This window comes from Excalfactoria chinensis, chromosome 1 (assembly GCF_039878825.1).
Source record: "Excalfactoria chinensis isolate bCotChi1 chromosome 1, bCotChi1.hap2, whole genome shotgun sequence".
NCBI lineage: Eukaryota > Metazoa > Chordata > Aves > Galliformes > Phasianidae > Excalfactoria > Excalfactoria chinensis.
Window position 1 is genome coordinate 115,860,210 of NC_092825.1, and position 14,200 is coordinate 115,874,409.

At 37.0% G+C, this 14,200-nt stretch overlaps 1 protein-coding gene across 1 annotated transcript in view; it reads right to left on the reverse strand.

Moving 5' to 3' along the window:
- The window catches only part of MOSPD2 (motile sperm domain containing 2), a 32,584-nt gene that overhangs the window by 18,159 nt on the left and 225 nt on the right, over positions 1 to 14,200 (reverse strand). Inside the window, exons 2-6 of the mRNA XM_072339573.1 lie at positions 13,967 to 14,030; positions 5,596 to 5,751; positions 4,780 to 4,866; positions 2,781 to 2,935; positions 463 to 523 (exon numbers count right to left, since the gene is read on the reverse strand). Coding sequence (XP_072195674.1) covers positions 463 to 523; positions 2,781 to 2,935; positions 4,780 to 4,866; positions 5,596 to 5,751; positions 13,967 to 14,030 — 523 coding nt within the window. The remainder of the gene's footprint in view (positions 1 to 462; positions 524 to 2,780; positions 2,936 to 4,779; positions 4,867 to 5,595; positions 5,752 to 13,966; positions 14,031 to 14,200) is intronic.

Below are 14,200 nucleotides of genomic sequence, written 5' to 3' on the forward strand. Positions count from 1 at the left end.
TTTATAAAGTCAATCTTTTGTTCCCTGAAGACTCTTAAAGGACACCAGTTGTTATACAGGTTTCCAAAGCTTTCCACTTAAGAAGGAACTAAGGGATAAAAAGGTTCATTCAATTCTATGTGCAACAAATTGTTTGTATATCATGAAAAGCTAGTTGAATTTTGATGTATTGAAAATAAACTTAAGATTTAAAGTTGTGCTGATTCTTACAAGCACAAATATATTCTGAATCTATAGTGTCAAAACATTCCATGCAGTTCAGCTTTATCTAAAAATCTCATCTTCTGTTATGATTGAAACACTAAATTCCAAGGACAAATCTTTCATTTATTTCTGAAAACAACATAAAGTGCATGCAAGAATACAAAAAAAAAACAACCCAAACTCTCCCCCATAACTAATGATATTTTTAACTGTTCTTGTTATACAAGTCTAACATTGTATCTCACATACAATACTTACTAAGAAAGTTCGGATAATAGTCTGTAAAACAGTTGACAATAAAACGAACAAAGTCCAAGTCCTAAAATAAAAACAGAGCAAATAACCTAAATCAAGATATTAGAATACAAACTTGGTTAAGATAAAGCACTTGAGTAGTACAAGATACGCATATTTTAGTCATCTGTACTCCAGTTTTATATGTACTACAAACGTTATCCAAATTCTCTGTGCAACGCTTTGCACCTTGTTGAATTTTTGCAGGATTATGGACAAACAAGCTTAGCTTTATGATGCAAGGAGGAAGCTAGCAGGCTTGTTATCAACATAACAATTTGTTGTCTAAACTACCACGGAGTATGGACTGAATTTAAAGTATACAGGAAACAGAAGAAAAATAAACCTTTAGCACTAGAGCGGCTTGATAGATTACTTTCAAAGCCTTAAGAATCAGAGCTAAACACAATGAAATTTCTATTGAATAACTTAACTTCCACATAGTTCAATCTATAACTGCAGTCAGAAACTACAAGAGAAAGTCAGTCAAAGGCAGCAGGCAACAAAGCTGCTTACATATCACCCATTTTAAGGATGCTCCCATCCAATGAGAAACAAGGCAGAAACGATGCAACTGAGTCACTGCTATTACAGCCAGATTTTGTAATGGTAACACAGCAAAGGGTAAAAAAGACAGATATATATGATACTGTGAGGCATACCTTAGCACAATACTTGGGTGAGGTGGAAAACCATAAGTGCTTCTATTTTCCCTAGTAATTCTAACAGAAACGACCAGAACAAAGAAGACTTCCAAAGGCAAAATAAAACGCAGTATGATACAGTACCTAAGATCCTCTCATAAGAGCAACAAAATACCATGGAGAACGGACTTCCAAAGTGATATAAACACACTACTACAACATTTACAGATAAAGCAATAAAAAATAAATAAATAACTACTGTTAAGAAGACTGTCAACAAACTGAAGGCCTGATTAGTAGCTTCAGTAATTATAAAGCATCAGAAAGCTCAGATATCTCTGGAGGCAAAAGATAGCATTTTGCAGAAGTATTTATCTCAACTGGTAGTTGCCGGTACCAAAAGAGTATCTATCACTTAACAGCATAAACACAGTGATAGATTTCCAAGTAATGATTAGAGTCTCCTCTAACAAGCACACTGCTCTGAATTCTTCTGTGTACCCAAAAGCAATATCATCAGCTATAAGGAGGTTGAATCCATTATTTTGATGAAAGTTCACACATAAGAATTTAGATGTGAGCAGAGAATTTAATAACCACATCAACTCTAGTTACCCGAAATGCTGCAACAAGGCGTGAACCTGAGAGTAGCTGACATATGAGATGAGGCTATAGTAACAATCGGACAAGCAAATAAAAAACCTTCTAGAAAACAGATTAAAACCTCAAGCTCTTTTAGGATAAAATTTATCAAATACTCTACGGGGCTACCAACTGACATTAAAAACAATCCCTAGCAAAGTGAGACTGTGCAATGGAAGACTTATGAACAGCACTTGCTGTTCTCAAGTCACAGGTAAAAAACTCCAACTCTACATTGCAAAACGAAATTATCTCACACTTATATAAATAACTGTCTTCTTAAAAAAGTGTTTTCTAGAATATTAATTGCTCTGATGAATTAAGCTGAATAGAACCCCACTGGCAATTACTCAAAACGTTATTTTCAGCACAGATTCTCATTCTCAAAGATCTCATCTACTGCATCTACGGGTCTGAGTACTTCACCATTACCACATTTTTCCATCCCTCACTATTGACAGATTTTGCTTCGCTGAGAAAAGAAAACACTGAAACCCGAACTATTGAAGATAAAGCTACAACTACATTCACAACACAAGAGAGCTCAGCCTGCGTGCTTAAAAATTAAGTTTAGTTACTGTCATCCAAAACAATTAACAAACCAAGCTGGTAAGTAGCTATTGCATAGGAATCATTTTGACTCAGTCATTTATCAAATCAAAAGTTTTCAGTGTAGCGCACTGAATTTAATATTATATAAAGAAGCACATAGTATTAAACAAATTTTAATATGTAATAAAGAACTTCAGAAATTGCTTATGTCACGAGAACAAGTCCTACGCACTGCTGCTGTGAGCAACTGCCATTTTACTTAGGTTTAAAGAACTGCACAGAGAATCTTCTGCTATGGAGAAACAGAATCACAGAACTCCAATGGCTGGAAGGTGCCTCCAGAGATCATCAAGTCCAGCTCCCCTGTTAAAGCAGGTACTATGAAGTAGTTCATTCAAATAATTCAAAAAGCAAGCAGAACAAAAACCCAGTAAGCATACTTACTATGTGACTGATTCCAGTTTCAGCCATGTCAAATACCACTGTTAAGGGCTTTCCATGATCTCTCTTGGCATAATGTTCTAGCCAGAAAGCTACAAGTTTCTTTTTATCAAGTTGCTGTTTTTGATCCCTCACATGAAGTTTCACTTTGAACCAAACTGGTGAGAAGAAAGGAAAAAGAAGCACACAAAAAGTGAAACAAGGAAGCAAAATTAATAGAAACCATTATTTGCATAACTACATGGATGCACTGTGAAATTTACCAATGCTTCAGTGCCCATACTTCACACTTCTAAAGATACTATGGCGACACCAAACAGTCATGGGAATAACTACATATTTATTTATTTTTCCCCCTTTTCTTCCTCTCATCTTTTGCATTAAAAAAAAAAAAAAGGACAAAAACCAAGCATTACAGAAAACAAAGAAGAGAAGAAAAACACTCTTCATGCACTTTTTAAAGACTTCTACTACTTATCAAAAAAATTAATTCATTATTTAAAATTAAATTCATGTACTCCTCAGCTATCATGACCTGTATGTATTCCAAGTATTGCTGTGGCTGACATTTCACTTCGTTTTCTGCTTAAATTTTCTATGCTGAAGAAGTTGGCATGTTCTGAACAAAACTATATACACATTATTGTAAATTACATAAAAAGACAAGAAATCCAGAAGACGAGTAACATCACTTAAATAAAAGTCTGATGTTCATTCTTCTGGAATTGAATCACCATCCCTGGATGTGTTTAAGAGCCGTTTGGATGTGGTACTCAGGGATATGATTTAGTGGAGGGTTTTTAGAGATAGGGTACTGGTTAGGCTGCGGTTGGACTTGATGATCTTCAAGGTCTTTTCCAACCTGGGTAATTCTATGATTCTATGAGTCACACGGAGACAAGTTTCTCTTGTAAGAAGCTGATTTCCAAGTAACAGATTTCATAAGAAAGCCTGAAACCAAATGACTGGTTATATAATGAAGTGATAGAAGTATTCAAGATGTCCAACATGAAAAACACTCATTTTCGATACCTCTTCAACAGAAAAATAGACAAGTCCTAGAAATAACTATAGATGCACTAGTATTTTTCTCCCTGAAACGTAGAAAAGTTTTACTTAACGTAATGCTTCTTTTTCCTATTAATGTCATTCACTTCCTTAAGTTCATTCTATGAATTGTATGGAAGAAAGTTTTCTACTTTCTATACATACAAAAATAAAATAAAAAGACTTAAGTCTAACATATTGATGGGATTCTCAAACTTCAGAAAGATCTTCTGTTCAAAGCAGAACTCTCATGAAAGAAACCAACACTTCTCAAAGAATTTCTATACAGTTTAAAAACACCTACTTTTGATAATAATAAAAATTGAGCATATGGCACAAGAAACATTCCTCAAGTGCTACTTAGCCAGTAACTCTTTACTACGCAACCTGAATTTGCATGCTGAGATATTCTCAACAATTAACATTCCTGGAAAAAACAACTGGGTGTGGGAAATGATGAGATTAATTATCAGTGACAATAAAAATGTTATTCAATGAACTGATTTGCATATGCTTGTCATGAAACAGTTCCGCGGTTTTCTCAGTCCAACCACCAAAATAAGTTACATCTTATTACTTCACTTTCCAGCGTCACCAAATTGAACCAACCAGTATAATCATGTTGAGCTTCTTAAGTACATGCTATAAAAATGTATCATCACTACTTATCCTTGATTAGTTATCTTGAGAGGCTATACAAAAATCATGAAGCATAACAACATAGCAATTGTTCATAAAGCACTCATAACTTACATGGATAAGATAAAGTTCTTGACAAAATAGACCCCTGAAATAGAAACTACTTCAACTTCTAATCTCTTTTAGTAAAGACAGTTTTCAATACCTTCCTCCTCCTAGTTTAAAATCTTTTTTTTTTTTCCAAAACGGATGCTGCTAAAATGCTTAGAAAAAAAAAGGTAATACAGGATGATTGATTATGTTTTGTGTAACTTACATAATTTATAGCCTTCTTTATCATATCCATGCAGAAAGAGAGCACCACTTTCAAACAACCATTTTGGAAGAACAGATTCAGTCAAGTCTGCAAAGCCAAATGAAAGATTATTTCAGCAATCAGATTGATAATCACATTTCTGCTAAAAATGCAAAAAATCCATCAACAAAATACAAAAGTGCCTTTGTAAGCAAGGCATTTGCAAACTTAAACAAAAACTGGGCTAATTTGAGAATTTTACTATCTTCTCCCGCTCAAGCTTCACAGTATGATTTAGGTAGAAACATCAAGAAAAGAAAAAACAGTACTGCAAATGTTTAGTTTTAGGCCCATATCTACAGCCCCTCTTGCTTTATCCTTCCTTAAATCAGACTGTACATTCTTGCAAAGTTCTTCAAAACATCTTCAGAACACTCCCACAAAACAAAAATCACACCTGTTCTACCTAGAGTATCAAGCCATCGCTGCAGATAGCAAAACATTAGACCTGACTATTACTTTGAGGTCCATTTTAGTCATAGGGGATGAAGAGGTTGAGCCTCTGTAACTACACAAAGAAAACAAGATAGCTACTTTCCTTATTCCCATTGCAGCCAACATATGGAAGTACAGCTTGATGGTAAAAGCAGCAAAGCTTCGTTGTTTTTTCCCCATTTATTTTTCTAAACTGGGTTAAAAAAAGTCACTGCTTAGCACTCCACGGTATTTGTACAATCTTTAAGAATAAGAGCCTTAAGGAAACTAGATGCAGAGGTTAAATGTAGTTCAAAAGGAAAGCAACATACACCGTCACAGGAATTATTCAGCATAGCTTACCATTAACAGTATATTCTTTCCTCCATTGAAAGCTTTCATCTATCATCTTTAACGTATCATCCACAACATCATGACGCCAAATCAGGTAGTTTTCAACCCACTTATCATCTTGCTGAAGTCTTTCCACATCTCTAGAATCGTACTTATCTGATTTATCTAGCAAATAAAATAACTATCGTAAGAATATAGCATCTGCAATGAATACACAAAAAGGAGATTTGTAATGTTTCAATCCCACTAAATATAAAGAATTTCTTTCAGTCTCATAATTTAGCAGGTAAAAAGCATTCTGTTAACTTCTCACACTATCTACTCAGAAGGTATTTAGAAACACTACCAGATTACCCTCACTAGAAAAATGATCTGCGATTCTTACTCAAACCAAAATACATCAGACAACAAGAAGATAGGGGAGACAAGTACAGTTTTTCATAGACAACACCAAGTTTCTCTGTTTAACACATACACAGGCACACAGTCAATGTACTGGTAGGTACCTACATATCAAGATTAGATAGCTTAAGCTTGCGCTGTCTAACTTACAGGCATCAGGATGAGAGACCAAGAAGTGTCAGAACAGATGTAAAAATGACTATTTTTTACTATATATCATCACATTAGATATTTTCTTTAAAAGGATTACATATCTTATACTTGGCATAGACCGTTACTTTAGTGAAAGCAAAGTACATGCAACTCTAGAACAGTTCAAAATCCTCAAGCCTCATAGTCATATCATATTAACAACAGGTTAACATGTTTTATAAAGCACTTAGGATGAAACAGAAGCTTCTGCAACTCTTTATTACCACTATTTATTCCCAGCTTGGTTTTTGTTGTTGCTGTTTTATTTTTTAACAGGAAAGTTTGTTACAAGAATGCTAAAGCAAATCTACTTCTATTGTAGGTATGCTTAAAGAACACCACCTCAGTTTTTAATTCAGTGTTCCTCTTTCACCATACAATCCGCACTATTGGAACATAAATGAAGCAAGAAAATTGAAACAGGCTTCTGAAGACAACAAACGCTGATAAGCATCTCTTTGCTGATCACCAAAACTCATAATCTCTTTTAATTGTCGACTTGAACTGGTCAGTGATTTGCCCCATTCATGCTTGGGGTGAGAAATGTTAACAATGGCTCTCAATTAGATGTTACTCTTGCACATAGCTGAAAACTGCTCTTCAGCAGCAATCAATTCTAAGAAAGTACTTTCAGGCAGAGCCATCACAGTTGATTTAAGTATTTATAACTGCAAGTGATGCCTACTTCAATCAGAAACCTTAACTCAGAGGAAAACATGCTAAGAAAAGCATATTACATTCTGCTAATATTTTTAATTCCACTGAGATACATGTAAAGGTATAAAACTTACTTGACTGATATTTTAATTCATATTCTTAGTTTACTGCCATACAATCAATTTAAAATATAAGAATATGTAAGCATTTTAAATGCACTCAAGATTGCAGCTGCAAACCACCCCCCACCCCCCTTCACATCTAACTGCTTTTCACATACATTACTTGCTCAGTTTCCTCTTCATTATGTTTCAAGTGTTTGCTTCCTTTGACCCCATCCCACCACCTCACCTTGTTCCTTAGCCAAGCTTAGAGTCAAGTCCCACTTCTTTAGTTCCCTTCCTGCTCCTTTCCACCCGTCAGCCTCTCACCTACTAAAAGCTCTTTCAGTTCCTTCTCTGATCATTTTCATAATCGCATCAGACAACTTATTCCCTGTATTCTGACTAAGTACAGGTCTGAGTATCCAACACATGAAAGACTGAAATGCTGTTCAAGTTCTCTGTGGATCTAGGTCAGCCACAGGCAGAAGAAGTTGCAAAGATTTTGCATATTTAGTTCTGCAAAGTTTAAACTGCTCATTTGAAACTTTATTATCCTTGAAGTGATTTATGGTTTGGACAGTTTTGCCTGAGAAAGACTAACAGTATCTAGTTTCAAGTTACAGAAAGAAGAAAGGTGACCTGTAGAAACCAACTCCAGCTCACACCATAGCTATTCAAACAGGTAACTAAATCCAGTTTTGAAAAGTCAAAAAGGTAGAAAGACTCCACATCATCTTTTGGTATTCAATCTGAATCCCCTTCAAAGATACTACGATATACAGTAACTAAACTGCCAGATCCACCTTGAGCTACAGTAAGAGTAGTACTGGCTTCTCTTAGCCTTGGAGTATTAGCTGGCCCTGTGCCATGCACTTACCATGCTGGCTATCTGTACAATTTATGACTTCTCATAGCCTCAGCAAACCAGGGCTTTGAAATACTAAACACTTAGTTCACATCAGCGTTACATGTCTAGTGCAATAGCTTACAACTAAATACAACCGCTATGAATAAGCAAAACGCTTGTCCAAGACCCATTCCACATACATCCTATTTGTAAAGGGGATTTAAGTATTGTTTAAATAAAGAACGAAGTACATGCACTACAAAGCAGAAACTAGAAGGATTCACACTGTTTTCTAAGGCTCCTTCTGCACTCATTATATATTTGGGAGTACAACTGCCAAAAGAATGACCGAACAGTGCATACTGTATCAGTATTTATGTATTTAAATATGTCTGCATATTATGTGGAAGGTGCCTCAGAATACTCATTTCTGGGCCACTTACAGACTTTTTCCCAAACTTTGGACTGAAATAATATTGAAAAATAGAAATTCAACTTTAATTCATACTTTTCAAAAACAAAAGTGGAAGACGCACATAGAAAACATCACATACAAACTTTCAAAAGCAAAAGGTAAAGAAAACAGAATTGACGGGCAAGGAAAGCAGAAAAGTGAGTTTCCTCCCACCCTCTTCAGCCACTAAACTCAACAAAGTGGCACACAGTAAGAATTTAACTCCAAATCAGGAGCAACCGGTCAGATCTTGCCTCTGCATGCACTTGTAGAATGCCTTTATTTCAGTCAGGGAAGCACAGCAAGACTTGATAGAGCCACATGAGTACTGACTACTGTTTTAACCTTACCTGATTTATCCAACTCTTGCTAGAAAATAAATACAGTTTAGAATGAGATTGTGAATCCAAAATGAAAATGTAATATATTACATATAAAACAGTGACGTGAAGTCATTCCAGTAATCCAGTCATTGGAAGTACATCAATTTAAGGGAGGAATTGCTCTTCAAATCTGTACCTTACCCCTAACTCTATTTGGAAACTTTTTATCAAACAATGCTGTCAAATAATCAGAACACTTATAAACTCAAGTTAATCACGCAACATTTAAATGCAGTTACTGAAGTATTAGAAATTGCTGGATTTAAAACAGAATACACTGAAAGAAAGTGGATCTTTCTCATTTTCAACATACAGTTTACATACGTTCTGCACCGCAACAATTAATAGGACAAAATGAAACAGAAGTGGAGGGGCGTTGAAATGGAAACTCAAATTAACTATAAATTGAAGTATCTTACTTCAGACACAATCTCCGAGCCCAGCCACATAACACACCTGTCAACACCTACTTATGGTTTAATTTAATTTTTTTGCCACTACTAGCAAGTTAAACACTCCTCACACCTGCAGAGCTACCACCACTGAGTTTAGTCATCTTTTACTCAGGAAGATGAGCATCTCTACAATTTAGTCCATAATCAACATTTTCCAAAGTATTTCTGTTTAACCTCAAGGGAAGTGAGGAGTGTTCCAAGCAACAGCGTTCGCAGCTCCTTCAGTTAACAAAAGCTGAAAATTCAGCAACAGTACCAAGCTCTTGTTGAACATTTAATAGTTAATAAAACAGTCTATAAGCATGGAATCCTGGTTTCTCCTTCAGCTTAATAGGGTCACCCCCACAGTCTTGCAGAGGAGCCCCACAGCCAGTGGAAAACGCAAACATGGCAAGAATCTTGTCCTGAGCTGTTTAGTGACTAACCAAGCTCAGATCCAGAAAAGCAAGAGAATGCACATACTGCTTAGCAAATTGGATTTTTATCAGAACAGTTAAGTTCCACACTAAGATATCCTAGAGAAGTTAATAAATTACAGTCTCTAATAATGACTCCTCCTTTTGGGAACAGATCTATTCTGTAACATCTTTTCCAGATAGAAGTCATATATTAAGGACAGCAACTACATACCTACAAGAAAAAGGAAAAACAACAACAAAAAACACTTTGTTACGATAAAGAATTGGAATAAGCAGTAAACAAGCCTTTCAGTTTAACTAACACTGTTCTAAATGATATTTCAGTCAAGAAGTCTTGTGTATGAAACCGTCGTAATAATTCCCCTGGCTATGGTCAGGAAGAGGAAAACCACTGTAATTGACTTTTGATTTCTAACACTTTAAGACTTTAACCACACAGATTTCTGCCTTCAATTGTTAAGAGAGGAAATTTGCAAGGCTGAAAACAGTTTAAGAATGTCTGTAGCCATACAAGGACTGGGATGAGGAAAACAAAATCACTTCCACCCAATAAGGAGCTGTTCCAATTCAACAAAATAAAACTACAAGATATTTATATCCGCCTCCAAAAGAGATAAGTTTAAACTGCCAGCAAAAGCATGCATTCTCAGTGATCATAACATTTACTTTCAATAGAAACACCAGTGTCACAACATTGTATACAAGTCTGTTTGCTAACCTGTCCATACAAGTTTCCTGTCTTACCCTTCTAAGACTTCTCAGTGTTAAAGCCAAGAATCTGTGAAAAGGAACTTTTCAGAGCATAAAGAAGGTATTCAAAATATTATCCTAACAGTTTTCAACAAGTCGTATCACCACGATTGGCATATACATCTAAAGTCTCTATTTGCATTTGACCAATTTGATTTTATTGAATACATTTTGCCACTGGCTTAAAGTTGCAATGAAATTTAATCTTTAAGCTGCTGTGGGAAATGTCTCTTGCAAAGCTGTATTCCTTCTGAAAATTAAGCTTTAAATATAGTAAAAATGAAGAGGATGCAAATAGGGAGGGAAGATACAGATAAAAAAAGAAACACGCAAAATAGTAGAAAAACAGACTTCTTGACTGAGAAAAAAAAAAAAAAAAAAAAAAGTCTACCAAGATTTTATTACAAATAATTTCTGTTGAACATTAAAACAGGAATTAATATTCCAGGAACAAAATGTAGTTTCAGAGATCCTTTAACAAGTGAAATCCACTGAAGAATGAGACAAAACTGTTTGCTAGAAAACACTGCCAGTACCAGTCAGTACCAGACAATAATCTTCTTTTTTTCATTGTTCCTGTCACCACCCAGATCATTTACATTTATCAGCTCTCACAAAGAATCCAAACAGACAGAAGAGAAACTGGGCCCCAAACTGCCAGAATAAGACACCGCCTACCACAGACAGCACTAAGAGGAACTTTCACAAGCTGAAATGCAAGGGCTTTAATTGATACTAGGAAAAACATTCTTCACATGCTCTGAAGTTTTGTCTTCCAAATACAGACAAAATTCACCATGGACAACGGGAAACAAAAAGCAAATAATCATGTAACTCAAGACCTCATTTAACATAAAAACTGTTCTGAAGAAGGATTCACAGCAGCCAAGATTTCCTCCTAGATCTCCTCAAAGGCCACAAGTTCAGCAATGTCAGCAAGAAGCTCCCCACGCAAACTTTGTGGAGGTGAGCCACTGAGGTTCTCATACGCCTCCAAACTGTATCTGACATTAAAAGGATTCATTGACTTAGTCACATAAGTGTGAAAGCTGTTCAATCCAAGAAATTGATTTCTAGAGCTTTTATTTGAAAATAGCAATTTTCAAGGCAGAATGGGAAAAGTCAAGATTGTAGTATTTAAGCTGGATGTAACTTTTATGTGAGATATTCCTCCATGTATTAGTTGTGGCAGTTAATATAAGACTTTTCTGAACCAGCTATAAACTTCAACATATTCTGCATTAATCTAAAACATTGTACTCAGCCAATGAATGATTTCAATCAAACAAAGGACATCAAAAGGCCCTATATTTTTTCATTTCACAACAATACACATTACTACAAATCACCATGGCATGTGTGTCCCTTAGAAAACCTGCCTGCATGAGGGGAATCCAACAACTACAAGTTTCAAGAAGTGACTCTTTCCTACTAAATCCTCTTTCCAACACAATCACAAAGTCTTAGGAATAATCAGGACCACTGCTTTCCTCAGAGGGAGAATAATACAACTGAAGCTGTAGCCTCCTAGAAATAGAAGTGTTCTGAAACCTTTGCTCAAATTTCAACGCTTGCAGCTCACCTGAAAAAGGAATTCGATTCACTCTATAGAGGCTCACTGTTCTACAGCCACACTGAACTTTCTGTGAATGTATGAGTTTCTCAGTGTACCTTGACAGCACCTTTACTTTTTTCATGGAGACTACAATTGCTGACTATCCAGCAATCAACTGCACCTTTACAACACAGAAAGTTGTGTGTATCCAAGCCCCTTCACAGTTCTTTTCAACTAAGAGTAAAGATTAAAATATATATATATATATATATGTATTTTAGAACATACACAATAAAGACAAGAGGACCATAAACACACTGAAGCCTTGTGGTTTCCATACTTTAAATGACTTTAAATGGGTGTGACAACATTAATTTGCTTGTGGCATTCCTAAATTTTAGATATGGATTAAAAAAAATAATGAAAAAAAAAAAATCCCATTTTCTTGAAAGGGATAAGAGCCCTAAACCACAATGCAAAAAAGAACTTACTAAGGAAGTGCGTGTTCAAAACATCACAGAGAGGATTATAGTCTCCCACGCAACAGTAACATGTTATTTTAACGATTCTTAACAACCAGTCCAACAGAGGCTTCATTACAGCAACAGCTAAGTAGCGTGGAGGTACATGGAGTTACAGGTTTCTAAGGGGTAGCTCAAGCTAAGATGCAACACTCCCTTTCAGCAGGAACTGTCTCAAAATGCTTCAAGGCTCAGCAGTTTCTTCTAAAGACAGGTCCAGAACACTTCTATGAAGACAGGCTAAGGGAGTTGGGCTTGTTCAGCTTGGAGACGAGAAGGCTCCAGGGAGATCTCACTGCAGTCTTTTTGGTACTTAAAGGAAGGGAGCTTAACAATAGGAGGGCGGCAGATTTTTCACATGGGCATATAGCGATAAAACAAGGGGGAATGGCTTCAAACTAAAAGAGCGCAAGTTTAGGTTAGATGTTAGGAAGAGGTTCTTTGCTCAGAGGTTGGTGAGGCACTGGCACAGCTGCCCAGAGAAGCTGTGGTGCCCTAACCCTGAAGGGGCTCAAGGCCAGGTTGGACAGGGCACAGGAAGCCCCAGCTTGGGGCTGGGTGGGCTGTGATGTCCCTTCCAACTCAAACCATTCTGTGATTAAGGAAAAATAAACCAAAGTAAACAGCAAGTGTAACTCTAGAATAATAGATACATCTACCAGAAAACACACACACACAATGAATTAATTGAAATAATCAATAGCAAAAAGAATTTATAGCTTAAGATGCTTCTTCATTCTCTTGTTTTACGACTGCCAAAGACAACTTTAACCGCACAGAACAATGAAAAGGTAAAATAAACTCACTGTCCTTCAAGGTGCTATTCTAATAATGCTATCATGTAATGACTAAACAGTGGTCAGTCATTTCTTTGTTTTGTATGTTTGCCCTGCAAATAATCATAAAGTCATGCTGCATTTAAGACCCTTCAAAAGTTATAAAGATAAGCACTACAGCCAACCACAGAAAACTCATACATGTGCACAACCCTTATATAAAATTAGTAAGTAACTCTAATAACTATGATCAGGCACATCAATGCAAAGCAGGTGTTTGCAGAATTGAGGCTTATGGTACAGGAGATACATGCAACCCCTGAACTACTGGGATATTAGGGTATTTGCATTAGAAATTAGTAAGGGTATGTCTTTAATAGAAAACATTTATACAGTCATAACTAAGTGTCCTGCTTGCTCCAGCTCTAAGTGTACTGTATTACTGCATAGCTTTCTATCATAAGAAATGCAAATCAAGCTGGAATTGAAGTGAAAGCCCTTCAGGCTCTCTGCCATTCCCTTCTCACGAGGATCCCTAGCACCTTTCATTTACAAACCTAAAAGCTTCCCAGATTCAAAACGGGGTCAGACAAACAGCAGTCTTAATTACAGACAACATAAATTTGAAGTGCAAGCAGCTCCAGATAAACAACTTCTGCGGACAAACCCGACGAGGACAGCACATGCCCCCTATTTCCAATGGCCAAGCACACCATCACCGTGCCCCAACACCCCTTACGGCACCACAGAGCGCCCCAGAAGGCGGCACCAAGAGCTGGACAGGGCAGCACCGCTCACCCGGCTTGGGACCGAGGGCAGAGGGGCAGCCGCAAGGCCGGCAGCCCGCCCACCACCGGGCGCTCACCTGACAGGTACTCCGCCTCGAAGCGCCGCCTCGTCTCGGCGATCAGCGCGGCCTTATCCTGCTGCTGCGAACGAGAAACCAGCGGGACGTGAAAGGGCCCAGCACAATCCCTCACACCTGCGAGGCAAAGCCAGCCGGCCAGCCGACCACCTCGCCCGCTTAACCGCCGCTTCGCCCCCCTTCCCCACCAACCCCACCCGCGCGAGGGCCGCTAGGAAAGCAGGGTCGAGCGCG